Here is a 15,209-nt window from a genome sequence, read left to right as displayed (position 1 = left end):
TATGAAAATGTAACTTTCTTGGAGGAGAAACACACTGATTAGTTGATCCCCAGGGGGCAGAACTAGGGATTGGAAAGCCTGGTGTCCCAGAAGGCAGGGAATGGCTGGCAGGACTCTGAGCTGACAGGGGAGGAGGAAGATGCTGAGATTGGGGAGTGAGCCCTGGGGAGCCCCCAGGCAAGAACGAACACCCCATGTGCTGCCTCCTCTCTTGCTGCTGGAGTGCAGGTCACGTGTGCAGGCGCACCACTGGCCTACAGGACTCTGGGCAGTTCTTTTCACTTTCTGGACCTTAATTTTCCATTTATGGAAGAAAATGGAAACCAGGCCCCACCTGAGTTAGTTATGTGTGTAGCAAAGAGGAAGGGAACCAAACCTACTCCTTAAAGATGCGGTGAATTTGATTCACACCAGTAAGTATCTATCTTCTTTAGATGAAAAGCTCCAACCTACTGCAAGTTTGCAGGACATACCTGCAATAGGCATTTGCTATTCCCGTTGTTTACACTTTACACTGAATTTCACAAACCTATTTCCATCATGATCCACAATTTAAAGAAATATTTCCCAACCTCATATACACACTTCAATATCTATCAACTGAAACAAACATTTCATGAAACAAAACCTACCCTTAGGTACAATACAGAATATTTTCTTTTCCATTGTATTCCTGTTCATATTTTTAAAATCTTGGTCATGACCCACTGAACTCATTACACGACCTTCAGATAGGTCACAACTCGAACTTTAAAAAGCACTGCCCAGAGTAAACCACAACGGTTCGACACCCAGGATCTTACGTGGTTCTCTCTCCTGGGTGACTGGTGTACATACACCATTCTACTGAGAAGGTAAAGGGCTCCACTAGGTGAACTGTCCAAAGTCACAGGTGCCGAGTGCCCTTCAGATCTGGCTGAGGTTCCGTGCAGAACAGGGCTTTTCCTGGGTGGCAAACACCATACCTTGATCCCCAGCCATTCCCAAGAACCAAAGACACTTCCCCTGTAGAGGGAAGAGGAGTCTCTACAAAATGACAGAGCCTCCAGCCAACCAGAACTGGCCGCCTCAGCCCCACCCTCTTCCAGGTGATTGGCCCCAAAAGGGTTGCCAGCCCCACTCCACCTTGGGGCCAGCTTCCCCCAAAAGGTCGCATCCCCGGCAGGTCCCGCCCAGGCAGTCCATCCTGACTGCTCCTGTGGGTGCAGCTCCTGAGGTAAAGGGGGAGGAGCTGCTTGGTCCAGGTCTCCAGGAACAGGCCATTTCTTCCCCGGCTGTGAGCTGGGAAAGTCTGCTCCAGGCCATCCTACCTACTTCCCCATATGGCTCTCAAGGAGGGACTCAGGTGAGTGGGGACAATGGTGTGGAGAGGAAGAAAGCTTGGGTTCAGCTGAGCTAAGAGGGATCCAGTCTGATGGCTAAAACAGTACCAAGGAGAGGCACCAGAGCCAGCCCGGGAGTACCAGCTGAGGCCTCCAATCCTGGGGAAAGGTGACTCCAAGAGGGGACATTGCCCCAGGAGAAGAAAGACAATCCGTGTGCATGGACACCGGGGTGGGGAAGGCTGTATTCCACAAGATTTTGTAGCCAACGAAAAGCTGGACTCCCCTTGCTTCCCTTAACTCCAAACCCCCTTGGCGAGCTGGAAAGCAGAGACCCGGCTACGTTCCCTCCCCGACTGTAACTGAGAGCTCCCTCTATCCCCACTGGGACTGATAGTCCAGGACTAGGAACCTGTGCCCCCTTAAGACCTAATGGCTGATCTTTAACCCCTTCTTGAAGCCAAGGAGAGTGGGGAACAGGGCACAGGGTGGAGCTTGAGGGACTACCTTCTGCAGGCAGAATCTGAACAAGAAATATGGAGGAGTGGGCTGGTCAGGGGCCTCCACAGACTATGGGTTCCCAGGCTGGGGCATAGGAGGGGCAGGAGGAGCTGGGGTCCCACCCAGTCCTGGGTCTCAGCACCCTCCCAGGCCTGACCACAGGAGTTCACAAGACCATCTCTGCCTGTGTGCCCTGGCTGAGGCCCAGAGCCCAGAATAAGCATCGGTTTGCCCTACCCTGGTTGGGAGGAGGCTGGTAAAGAGGGTGGGACAGCCACAGAGGGGGAGAAAGCCCTCCAGCCTTTTCCTGCTCCTGTAGTACTTTACACAGTACCTCGCATACCTCCCACAGTGCACCGCCAGAGGCAGCCTTGCCAGCTCCCAGTACAGGGTTTGACCAGGCTTCTAGGAGTCAGAGGAGCCCAGCTGCAGCCAACCATCCAGGAGCGCAGACAGGAGCTGAACAGAGTGGGAAGGGAAGCAGCCAAGCCCACAGGAAGAAATAACAGGGCCGAGAACCTTGTGAGATGAGCCTCAGGGTTGAGCTAGGCCCAGGTCAAATAGAGCCCAAACGCCATGCTGGAAGCTCTGGCTGGGGAATCCGACAGTCCTACTCAAAGCCCAAGCCTACACCTTACCCCCTGTGCAAATGCCTTGGTGAAAAGTATAAACAACAGAAACAGCAAATGCCTATTGAAGGTGCGCCCTGAAAACTTGCAGTAGGCTTTTCACCTCAAGAACACGGATACTTATTGGAGGAGAAACAAACTGATTAGTTGATCCCCAGGGGGTAGAACTAGGGACTGGAAAGCCTGGTGTCCCAGAAGGCAGGGAATGGCTGGCAGGACCCTGAGCTGACAGCGGAGGAGAAGGATGCTGAGATTGGGGAGTGAGCCCTGGGGAGCCCCCAGGCAAGAACGAACCCCCCATGTGCTGCCTCCTCTCCTGCTGCTGGAGTGCAGGCGCACCACTGGCCTACAGGACTCTGTGCTGTTCTTTTCACTTTCTGGACCTTAATTTTCCCTTTATGGAAGAAAATGAAAACCAGGCCCCACCTGAATCAGTTATGTGTGTAGCAAAGAGGGAGAGAACCAAACCTACTCCTAAAAGAAGATGTGGTGCATCTGATTCACACCAATGAGGCCACCCAGCCTTGCAGAGGTGAGATGTCACTGAGATCCGCTCCAGGCCTCTGCGCGTCCTCTCTCACACAGTGACCCTGGCCCAGCCCCCTTGCTAAGTGCTGCCCTCAGGTATTGTGTGTCCTCTGGACATCGGTGTTCACCTGGCTGTCCCGACTCAGTGCTTCTCAAGCTACAGTTTGCATTTCCTTGATCTTTCCTTCTATGTTCTCAGCGGTTGATCCCAGTGACCCAAATGGACCCCTGCTTTCTCCCCTGAGCAACTGCAACCCTAAGCCAGTGAATTAACCTTTCTAAGCCTCAGTTTCCTCATGTGTAAAGTAGAGATAAGTACAGCATCTCCTTCAAGGGGCTGTGGTGTGCCTTTAACAGGACGGGCACAAAATACATTTGGCCAAGTATCCGTGTCAGTGAGTGTCTGGCATTATGCATAAGGAGTGCAGACTTAACCCTGAAGAAAACGGAGTTTTCAGCAGAGGAGCACCAGTTCACTTGGAAGAGAGAATGCATACAAATAACTCATTCATTGTTTCATTCATTTGCTGAACAAATACTTATCAATAGCATGAATTATGAGGCAGGCTCTGGAATTTGGCACCAGGAATACAAAGGCTGGCAAAACAGAGAAACTTGGAGCCTAGTGGGGCAGACAGTCCCTAGCATCGCTTGGCAGGTACTAGAGGAGAGGTCTGGGAAAGCGACAGAGGCGCAACCTGGGGGAGGGACCTAAGAGGAGGAGATGTCGAGGCCGGCTTCAGACAGGAGGAAGCTGGGTGCTGAGGAATGACGCGGAGCTTGTTGGCTGATGGGAGGAAGAGAGCAATCAGAGCAGAATACAGAGGTGGGGACGCCTAGGAGACGTCATGGTGAAGAGTAAAAGATGGAGACTGGGAAGCAGGGTCAGGAGACTGTTATAGGAATCCAGATTAGAAACAAGGAGGCATGAATAGGACAGTGAGGGAGGCCAGGAGGGGAGTTTTGGGCACTAGGAAGGAGGCAAAAGCAACAAGTTGGCTGGCAGGAGAGAAAGCAAGGGTCCCACTTGGCTCACTGGGATCAATCGCTGAGAACACACGATGAGGAGAGTGAATGGGAGGATGCGGGAAGAGTGAGTGGGGGGACGGAGGACAGTGAGTGGGAGCACCCACAGGGTTTGCCGATGGACTGCATGCAGGGAATTAAATTATTTGTAACAATACTTTTATTTAACCCAGCACATCCAAATTTACACCTGTTTCACTGTTTTAATGTGGCTACTAGAAATGTTTAAATTACATATGTGGCTCACATTATACTTCCACTGGATGATGCTATTCCAGATCTCTTCCTACACATCATGAAAGATGCGGCCATACATGACTGCAAAGGCTCGGGTGCACAGGCACAGGTGCTACCCCCTGCCAGAAGCAAGGTCTGCCTCTCCATATTAGTTGTTCCTTTCTTTTCACCTTAACACGTTAGGGTCTCTTTTCCAGAGAGTACATATAAATCTACCTCACCCTTTTCAATAGCCATGCTGATCTCCATTACACAAGTTGAGTACCCCTCATCCAAAAATCTGAAATCCCAAACGCTCTAAAATCCGAAACTTTTTGAGCACCGACAGGACATTCAAAGGAAATGCTCCCACTGGAGCATTCAGAATTTCAGATTTCCAGATTAGGGATACTTAGTCAGTAAATACAATGCAAATATTCAAAACTCCAAAAAAGTCCAAAATCCAAAACACTTTTGGTACAAACTTTTGGATAAAGGATAACCAACCTGTACAGATATGCCTAATTCATTCGTCCAGTTCCCTACTAACGACCCCTGAGGTTGTTGCATTAGTTTGCTTTTTCAGAGAAGGCTACAGGAACATCCTGGGACTAGTCACCGTAGAGTCTCCATTCCTAACTGCAGGCAAGCTGGCCAGGGGCTGTGGGCACTGAGTGTTACAGTGAAGGGGTTGGACTTGGAAGGCTTCTCAGGCATGGTTAAGAGATGTGGACGGTGTACTGCAGTCAGCAAGAAGCCACAAAACAACTTAAATTGTTTGTGTGTGTAAATTCTAACTTTGAATTTTTCCTTCATTAAAGAAGCAACATACTGTAAATACATTAAAGACAATTAGAGAGAAAATAAGAAACTAATTTTATTGCACAAACATTCTTCCTTTTAGTCTTATTTTCTGGTGCATGTTTTTATTCTTGCTAATTGTAATCAGAGTGCACATCAATTTTAGATCCTGCTTTCTTCCTTTAATGTTCCTGTGTGAGAATTTTTCTATGTGACTGCAGAGTCTTCCTAATACATTTATTTAGCCAGTCCCTTTGGCTGGACACTAGAGCCTTCTTCAGTTATATTTGAGCAGCTCAGATAATGCCTCTCCCTGTGACCCAAAACGCCTTCTCCATGGGTGCTTTCCAGGCAGTATTCGACCAAGCTCAGGTCTTGCTTGTGTAAGGGAAACAAGCACGCACCCATCCATACAACCACCCCGTCCCCTCCAGTTGCCACCCCATCTCTTTCCTCCTTACAGCCCGACTTCTGGAAAGACAGCCCCACTCCCACCCAACCCATGTGCCTGTCCTTAAGTCCTCTACCTGCTCAGTCTTCCTCCCACTCCCACCTGGGCCCTGGCCTCCTCTCCCTCTGTACTCTCTCCCTCTCCCCCATGACATCCCTGCCCTCCTGGTAAATCCCAGAACTTTCTCCTGAGCCTGCCTGCCTTCTGGGCTCCAGCCCCCTTCCTCCAACCAGACAACCAGGCATCTTCTCCTTTCTGGTCCCCCAGCCCCGTCCCTCTAATCCATGGCCAAGTCTGGCCCACGTGCCCTCCCTGACAGCCCCTCGCCACCTATTCCTCTCCATCCAGCTGCCAACTCCCTGGTGTTGCCCCTAATACCTCCCAGGGGCTGGCACCTAACTCATCTTCCTGCCTCCAGCAGTCTCCTCCCTGCCACCCCACCATGGCCAGGCTCCAGATTTCAGCTGGACTACTTCAGGGTTTGTGGTTTTGTTGTTTTTTTTTTTTTTCAAATAAAAATCTGACTGACTCACTCCCCAGAGGAAATACCTTTCAGGGCTCCCCATGACCCTCAAGATGAAGTCCAATTCCCCAGGCCTAAAATGCAGGCCCCGGGTGACTTGGCCCCAGCTCACCTCTGCAGCCTCATCCCTCCCTTCTCATCTGCTACTACCCTCCACCCTGCAGTTCCACAGACGTTCCAGGAGTGAGGCTTCCTCACTTTTGCACACTGTTGTTTCTTTTCCACGGACCTCTCTTCCCCCTCTATGCCTTCTTCACCTGAAGAACTTCTATTAATAATTTTCTAGGTCCTAGCTTAGAAGTAACTCCTCCTCCAGGAGGCCCCAACGACCTCTTCATCTACCAAGGCTCAGGTGCTACCCTCCAATTTGCCTCACAGCACCCGGCATTGCTCCCAATCACAGCATTCATTGTGCCGTGTTCCACACATCTGTTTTCAGTCTGTCATGTGACCCACTCCCTCACCCACTACACCCACATCTTTCTGCCTCCGCACCCTGAAGACAGGGTCTGTGTCCCATTCCCCTCTGAATCCCTGACTTAGCACAGTGCTCAATGCTGAGCTTGTGTCCAATAAATAGATGTTGAATGCATGACTTAACAGAAACTGATGAACATCTTGATAAACTTTTCTCATTCTGAAGATTATCTCCTTTGAACAGATTCCCAGAAGCTGGGAATTACTGAATCAAAGTGGATGAATATTGAACACTTTCAATTCCCATAGCTAAGTAGCTTTCCAAAAGGCTGTAGCAATTTACACTCCCACCAGCAAGTGTAACAGTGCCAATCTCACTGCATTCTTGCAGCTTGGCTATTCTCATTATGCCTTTTATTTTTTAAATCAAGACAGAGTCTACCTCTGTCACCCAGGCTGGAGTCCAGTGGCATGATCATAGCTCACTGTAACCTGTAACTCCTGGGCTCAAGTGATCTTCCTGCCTCAGCCTCCTGAAGAGCTGGAACTACAGGTGCATACCATCTGGCTAATTTTTTTTTTTTTTTTTTTTTTTTTGAAACAGGGTCTTGCTCTGTCGCCAGGCTGGACTGCAGTGGCGCAATCTCAGTTCACTGCAACCTCCGCCTCCCAAGTTCAAGTGATTCTCCTGCCTCAGCCACCCGAGTAGATGGGACTACAGATGCGCGCCACCACGGCCAGTTAATTTTTGTATTTTTAGTAGGGACAGGGTTTCCCCATGTTGGCCAGGATGGTCTCGATTGCTTGACCTCGTGATCCACTCGCTTGGCCTCCTTAGGTGCTGGGATTACAGGCATGAGCCACTGCGCCCAACCCTGGCTAATTTTTTAATTTTTTGCAGAGGCAGGGTCTTGCTCTGCTGCCCAGGCTGATCTCGAACTCCTGGCCTCAAGCAATTCTCCTGCCTTGACCTCCCAAAACACTGGGATTACATGCACAAGCCCCTCCCAGCCCCATTATGTCTTTTTTTTAAAGTGCTCATTTTTTAGGCAAAACATACCACCCTGTTCTAATTTGTATATCTTTGATTACCAGTGAGGGTGAACATTTTTCCATATATTTGCCTACTTCTTCTTCTTGGAGGATTTACCTGTTTGTGTGACGTGGAAACTGTTAAGGCAGGTTGACTTGTTATGAGATGACTCTGGGGCTGTGGAGGAAGTGACCAGGAGCATGAAGAGTGCTGCTGCAATGATCCTGTGACAGAGGAGCAGGCCAGGGTCACTGTGGGGCACGGGGAAAAGCAGGAGGAGCAGAGATCAAGGAGACCAGGTCAACCTGGGACTGAAAGCAGACAGCAGGTGCAGAGCAGGAGGGGTCAGGGTGCACCCAGGTTTCTGGCTTGGCGCAGTGAACTGGAGGAGGGGCTGTGCTCGGAGACAGTGCCCAGGTGGATCCACACACCTGCAAGGCAGTTCGCGGCACTCTTAACTACACACACCTGCTAAGGAACAGTTACGTGGGGCAGCAGGAGAGGCAGGGGCAGGAGGCTCTGAGGTTGGCAGGCTTCTTGAAACAGACCAGGGGAGCCAGGTTTTAAAAGGATTTGTAGGCCAGGCACGGTGGCTCATGCCTGTAATCCTAGCACTTTGGGAGGCCGAGGTGGGTGGATCACCTGAGGTCAGGAGTTTGAGACCAGCCTGGCCAACATGGCGAAGCCACATCTCTACTAAAAATAGAAAAATTAGCCAGGCAAGGTGGTGGGCACCTGTAATCCCAGCTATTCGGGAGGCTGAGGAAGGAGAATCACTTGAACCCAGGAGGCAGAGGTTGCAGTGAGCTGAGATTGTGCCATTGCACGCTAGCCTGGGCTACAGAGTGAGACTCCGTCTCAGGAAAAAAAAAAAAAAAAAGGAAGGGAGGAAGGAAGGATGGATGGGAGTGGAGTGAGGAGGCTGCCCAGGGGATGATCAGGGTGTGTTCAGGAAGAATGGTCATCACTAACTAAAGCTGAGTGAACTACTGCAACATGAGAGACCTTTGTTCTCATCAATTAGCTTGTGTGAAGGCAATGACAGCCCTAAGGCAGGTGTTATTACCCCATCCTATAGATGAGACTGATGTGCAGAGGACCAGACCTTGCCCCAGGGTCAGACAGCTAATGAGTGGTGGAGCTGGGATTCGAACCCAGGGCTCTGGCTCCTGTGTCTGTGCTCCTTACTGTGTGGCTGCAGTTGCTCTAGATATGTGAGTACTCAGGAAGGTGGGAGGACAGAGGAGCGAGCTCCCCAGAAGGAGCTTATTAAGATTCTCAGCATTTGGGGCCCTTCCCCGAAAACAATGAACTGTGGACAAATCCCAAAGCCCACCTCTTTTGAGCCAGGAAGTGGGCTGCTGAGCTCTGCTTGGAGGAGTTCACCTGGCCTGGTGACTGCAGCCACCACAGACACATGGTCTCTGACCACAGCCAGCCCAGTAACTCTTCTCTAAGTCCCAGACAGCTCTTAACTCCCAGTGACTGACACGGGAAGATTCCTTGAGCCATGGTGGAGACAAGCCTGGGCAACATAGCAAGACCCCATCTCTTAAAAAAAAAACAAAAAAATTAGGTGTCTATAGTCCCAGCTACACAGGAGGCTGAGGCGGGAGGAGAGCTTGAGCCCAGGAGTTCAAGGCTGCAGTGAGCTGTGATCACACCACAACACTCCAGCCTGGGTGACAGAGTGAGGCTGTTTTTTTTTAAGAGTAAAAAAAACAAAACAAACAAACAAACAAACCACTCCCAGTCACGGAGCCACAAACACCTGTGCATCCTCTCCTGGCCTCTCCTGTCCAAGGTCAGTCCCACCTTCCACCCAGGAGAAGTACCCCAATCCCTAATGTTATTATCCCCCCAACCTGCCCAAGTTCATCCCCTGCACAAGAAACTGGTAACACTGGCTACCTTCATGCAGAGGAACTGGGTGGCCAGAAGTAGGAAAGACTTTTCATGTATGTGTGCATATAAACATTTGTCTATAATACAAATGAGTTACTAATGCCCCCTTCCCGCCCCCAGGGCCTGGAAGAGAATCTTCTGGCGGCAGATCCTACTTGCACTTGGCCTCTTAGGCCTGTTTCTGTATGGCCTCCCTAAATTCAGGTACAAGCCCCTTTCCCCAGCACTTGAGGTGGGACCACAGAGTCACGTTTAAAGGGGAACTGTCTAAGGGCCTCCTTGAGGGATGGAGGGCAGAAGCTAGCTCACCTCAAGTGTCCTGGTGAGCTCTCTCTCCTTGTAAGAAGCAAAGCCAGAGGGCTCCTGGCCAGGCTGACATGCTTCTCACGGCGCCCCCCTCCCGCCACCGCCACAGGCATCTGGAAGCCCTCATCCCCATGGGCGTCTGCCCTTCCGCCACAATGTCCCTGCTGAGAGACAACTTCACAGGTGCCCTGCGTCCCTGGTAAGAAGCTCCCATCCCTCCTACTCCAAGGGCACCCCCAAACCCTACAGAGCTCTGCCCCATGTTCCTGCCCTCCACACATCTCCCACCCCAGCAGAGCCAGGCACTCTGCCACCAAGCCCAGCAGCCCCATCGGGCCACACGTCTCCCAGTCCTCTGTGTTGCTCTGAGCTGGAGGCTTCCAGGGGCAGCAACTAGGTCTCATCGGTCTATGGGTCCCTAGGGCTCAGCACTGGGGAGGTGGCAGTGAACATGCACCAAGTGGGTGGATGAATGGAGCTATTTCCCATCCCTGCCCTGGCCAGGGCCCGGCCTGAAGTTCTGACCTGTACCCCCTGGGGGGCTCCCATTATTTGGGATGGCATTTTCGACCCAGATGTGGCCAAGCAAGAGGCTACACAGCAGAACCTCACCATTGGGCTGACTGTCTTTGCTGTAGGCAGGTAAGGCCTGGGAAGGGGAGCAGTGCTGTCAAGGCTGTGAGTGGGAAGGGTGTGCATGTGATGGAGGGGGCGGGGACCCTGCTCCCCTGTGCCATGGGATCCCAAAGAGAAGCGAGAAGCAAAGACAGCACTTCTTGCCCCACACCCCCAGGTGAGCACAGGACCGACCACCCTTCTCCTCCTCCCTGGACACCAACACCATAGAGCCCACCCAACACAGGCAGCCAGGGCTGTTCTAGAACCACATCTGGAAGGGACCTGCCTAGGGGCTGGGGCTGATCCATCTGGAGACACTGGTTTTGTAGTGAGAAAATGATGGTGTCTTTCAGGTGAGAGTGGTGAGAGGAGGGGAGTGTGACTGGGTAAGTAAAGGGATGATTCACTGCAGTAGGGGCCCATTGGAGGTCAGCAGCTCAGGTGCACGTACACAGGATTTGAGGGTGGGGCAGGTGCCAAGCAAGTCTGATGAAGGGAGAGGGGCTGGGGAGCTGAAGGATTTCAAGGGAGTGTGAATCTGAACTGGGCAGAGGGAAGTGAAGAGAGGAAGGGGGGTGACAAATACTGAGAAAGTGGCAGGGTCACCAGATTAGAGGATTCAGTGAGGTAGGACTGTTTTGGGTTGGGGATGGTAATCACAGTAAGTGAGCTAGAAGAACGAGGTCCCTACAGAGTGGGACAGACATTGGTGAAGACCAAGTCCAGGGAGTAGCCATGGGAACAGGTGACTGGAGGGAACAGTTGACTGTGGAGGGCACAGGACAGAATCACTACAGGAAAGGAGGTCAAGAGAAGAAATGGCAGGAACACTGACCTCCCCACTACGGATGACAGGGAGTGTCTAAGCTGGGTGTCCACCTTCCTCAAGTGACACGAAGGGGACTCTTGGCTGACAGTGGCAGTCAGATCCCATAACCTAGTTTCAGGCAACTAAAAGAAGCATTTCTAAAAATGGAACTAGTTGCTTTGGGAAGGTGGTGAGAACCTCCCATTCAGGAAGAGATACTCAAAAGGATGGGGAAGGAATTTTGTCACCAGATACCCCATACAACTGTTCAAGGCTCCTCGAACTCTGTCCCCTACACCCTACAAGGGAGAGAAAGCGAGGAGTGCGACTGACAGGCAAGGGGCTGAAAAGGACCAAGGGCTGATCCGTGGACCAGGTGGGCAGAACTGCTGGGCTACTTGGGCCTTGACCTCTCCCAGGGCCTTGGTGCTCCCACTTCCACCACCCATGCTGACTAGGGCATTCCTGCCCCAGCCCTAGGGGTCAGACAATCTCAAGGTACAGAAAATTCTGGGTTACTGAGGTCCTGAGCTCCAAGATTCTGAGTCCAACACTCCTAGATGCTGAGATTGCCTAAGTCTCTGATTCCCATTTCCCACAGTCACCAGGAATAGAGCAAGTGCAAGTAAAAGTACAGGTTCTAAGGCCACGCTGGGTTCAAATCCTGGCTCAAGCACTTACCAATGGCATATACAAGTTTCTAAAGCTCTTTAGATGAGACAATGCACACTGACTTAGAAAGCAGTGGCTGCCACACGATAAAAGTTCAAAGTATTATTAGGCACTATTACTATTATTTTAAAATGCTAGGATCCCAAGGTCTGTTCATACAGTATTCCAGGCGGCCCCGTTATCTATACAGTGAAAGACAGTGACTTAAAACAGCTTATTATTATGGCTCATAAAATAATTCTTTGGAAGGCCAGGCGCAATAGCTTATGCCTGTAATCCCAGTACTTTGGAAGGCCGAGGCAGGTGGATCACCTGAGGTCAGGAGTTTGAGACCAGCCTGGCCAACATGGTGAAACCCCACTTCTACTAAAAATACAAAAAATCAGCCGGACATGGTGGTGGCCACTTGTAATCCCAGCTACTCGGGAGCCTGAGGCAGGAGAATCACTTGAAGCCAGGAGGCAGAGGTTGTAGTGGGCTGAGATGGCGCCACTGCACTCCAGCCTGGGCAACAGGAGCAAAACTCTATCTCAATAATAATAATAGTTCTGTGCGTCAGTAATTCAGACAGGCCTCAGCAGGAAGGGCTGGTCTTCTCGTGCTCCCAAATACCTGGGTCTCAGCTGGGAGACCAACTGCTGAAGACTGATGGGGCCAGCTTGGGCTTCCTCACTCACGGCAGCACCCAAGTTCTGGGACTTTTAAATGGAGGCTCAGAGCTCTAAAGAGAGAAATGCTGCCAGTCCTCCAAAGGGCCAGTATGAGGCAGGATTGGCAGGCAATTTGCAAGCATCTTCAGTCCAACCCGCCCTGCCCCATCTAAGTTGAAAGATGCTAGGACTGGAGGGTCTGGAGTTCCAAGGCCAGGTGTGGGGAGGACCAGGCAGCACTGGTGGGGTGGGGGTAAGGTTGGGGAGGGGGTGAGGTGGGTGAGGTTGGGGTGCAGTAGGGGTGAGGTGAAGTGAGGTTGGGGTGGGAGTGAGGTGGGGTGAGGGTTGGGTGGAGTGAGAAGAGGGTGAGGGCTGGGTGGGGCGGGGGGTGTGAGGCGGGGGTGAACTTGGGTTGGGTGGGCTGAGGTAGGGGTAGGGGTGAGGCTGGAGTGGGGTGACTTTAGGGTGGGGGTGAGGGTTGGGTGGTGTGAGGTAGGGGTGACGGGTGGGGTGAGACCTGGGTGGGGCAGGGGTGGGGGTGAGGGTTGGGCGGCGTGGGATGAGGTGGGGGTAAGGGTGGGGTAGGGGTGAGGGTGGGGTGGGGCTGGGGGGTGAGAGTGGGGAAGCCGGTCCCTCCTCGCTTCACTCTCAGGCTGACCGTGGCGCCGCGCCCTTAGGTACCTGGAGAAGTACCTGGAGCGCTTCCTGGAGACGGCGGAGCAGCACTTCATGGCGGGCCAGAGCGTGGTGTACTACGTGTTCACCGAGCGGCCGGGAGCGGTGCCCCGCGTGGCGCTGGGCCCGGGACGGCGGCTGCGCGTGGAGCTCGTGGTGCGCGAGCGGCGCTGGCAGGACGTGTCTATGGCGCGCATGCGCACGTTGCACGCGGCGCTGAGCAGGCGGCTGGGCCGCGAGGCGCACTTCGTGTTCTGCATGGACGTGGACCAGCACTTTAGCAGCACCTTTGGGCCCGAGGCGCTGGCCGAGTCGGTGGCGCAGCTGCACTCCTGGCACTACCACTGGCCGCGGTGGCTGCTGCCCTTCGAGCGCGACGCGCATTCGGCCGCCGCGATGGCGCGGGGCGAGGGCGACTTCTACTACCACGCGGCCGTGTTCGGCGGCAGCGTGGCGGCGCTGCGCGACCTGACGGCGCACTGTGCGCGGGGCCTGGCCTGGGACCGCGCGCGCGGCCTGGAGGCGCGCTGGCACGACGAGAGCCACCTCAACAAGTTCTTCTGGCTGCACAAGCCCGCCAAGGTGCTGTCGCCCGAGTTCTGCTGGAGCCCGGACCTCGGCCGGCGGGCCGAGATCCGCCGCCCACGACTGCTCTGGGCGCCCAAGGAGTACCGGCTGCTGCGGGACTAGAGCCGCCGCCGCCGGCTCCTGGCCCTCCGACTCCTCCGCGGGCCCAGCCGGCCCGGCCCAGCTCCCGCTCCGGGCGTCTTTGGCCTGGGGAGGGTATGGAGTGGGAGTCACGAGAGGAAGAGATCCTGAAACCGGGCAGGGCCCTTCTGGACGCTGATGGCGCTCTGGAGGGCAGAGAGATACTGGATGCAAAAGCCCTACCCGCTTCGTGTGTGCCCGTCCGTGGGAGTGGGAGTAGGAGGAGGAGCTCCTCGCCTTTGGGGAGCTCCTCGGTTCAAGAGAAAAATCCCCTTCCCTTAGCTTAGCAGTGAGCAAGGCACAACTGCAGTAATGCCTCGAGCGATCAGCCTGTAGACCTTTCACCCCTGAGCCTGCAGAATGCAGCTGGTGCCTCTGGAGATGTTTTAGTCCCATCTGCACCCCCACTTTTTAAATGAGGAGACTGAGACACAAAGAGGAAACATAACTGCCCAAGGACACAGAGGGTCTGAGTCCCTGTGATGTCAGCGGCTGGAGAGGCGTGGCTGGCCCCTCGGGCTGTCTCTGGGCAGGAGCCACAGGAAGAAATACAGGTGGCACCCCGTCATTGGCTCTGCCCTTTTACCTCCCCTGCCCATAAGCATGGTTTGTACATATTTCAGTAATATTATGATAAATTATTCCTGTACTGTGAGACAAAGTAGCAAACATAAGAAGCCATGTTTGCTCCTTTCCTTTGCCAGCATAATTTCACAAAACCCTGACTGGGACAGCGTATAGATGTCAAAACAAAAAGCACAGCTCCCCACGTCCCTTGCTGGAGTCACTATATTCCCTGAAAAAATAAGTGACTCTAGATATGTCTCCATATAAGATAATGTCAATCGGGGTTAGTGATCATGCTTCTATAAACTATAACCAGATACACTCTTACACACAAACTTAGATACAATTTTACGCATACTAAAGCTTCACCACCTATATCTAAACTAAAATACCACATTCAGGCTGGGCATAGTGGCTTATGCCTGTAATCCCAGCACTTTGGGAGGCTGACACACACAGATCACTTGAGGTCAGGAGTCTGAGACCAGCGTGGCCAACATGATGAAACCCCATCTCTACTAAAAATACAAAAATTAGCAGGGTTGGTGGCGCACACCTGTAATCCCAGCTACTCGGGAGGCTGAGGCACGAGAATCGCTCGAACCCAGGAGGCGAAGGTTGCAGTGAGCCAAGATCGCACCACTGCACTCCAGCCTCAGCAACAGAGCAAGACTTTGTCACCATAAAATAAATAAAATACTACATTCAAAGCGTCTGATAGAACCTCTCTAAAGAGCTCCTCCTGAGCCTTAGGCCTTGATCGACGGTCCTCAATAAGACTTCTAAATAACACTAATTTTAATTATTTAAAAACTTGCTTTTATTCTTTAGTTGACATTCCCAAATTGTTATT

General features: G+C 52.5%; 1 protein-coding gene across 1 annotated transcript; it reads left to right on the top strand.

Annotated features, from left to right (window-relative positions):
- Positions 1 to 1,267: 1,267 nt before the first annotated feature.
- On the top strand, positions 1,268 to 13,771 carry A3GALT2 (alpha 1,3-galactosyltransferase 2). Its single transcript, XM_050747125.1, has 5 exons — positions 1,268 to 1,345; positions 9,473 to 9,556; positions 9,768 to 9,857; positions 10,163 to 10,300; positions 13,084 to 13,771. The coding sequence occupies exons 1-5, from the start codon at positions 1,323 to 1,325 to the stop codon at positions 13,769 to 13,771; spliced, it is 1,023 nt and encodes a 340-aa protein (XP_050603082.1). The 5' UTR covers positions 1,268 to 1,322.
- Positions 13,772 to 15,209: the final 1,438 nt, after the last annotated feature.

Source organism: Macaca thibetana, chromosome 1 (assembly GCF_024542745.1).
Source record: "Macaca thibetana thibetana isolate TM-01 chromosome 1, ASM2454274v1, whole genome shotgun sequence".
Taxonomy (NCBI): Eukaryota; Metazoa; Chordata; class Mammalia; order Primates; family Cercopithecidae; genus Macaca; species Macaca thibetana.
Note: the sequence above shows the minus strand (reverse complement) of the source record. Positions and strands in the feature narration are given on the sequence as shown.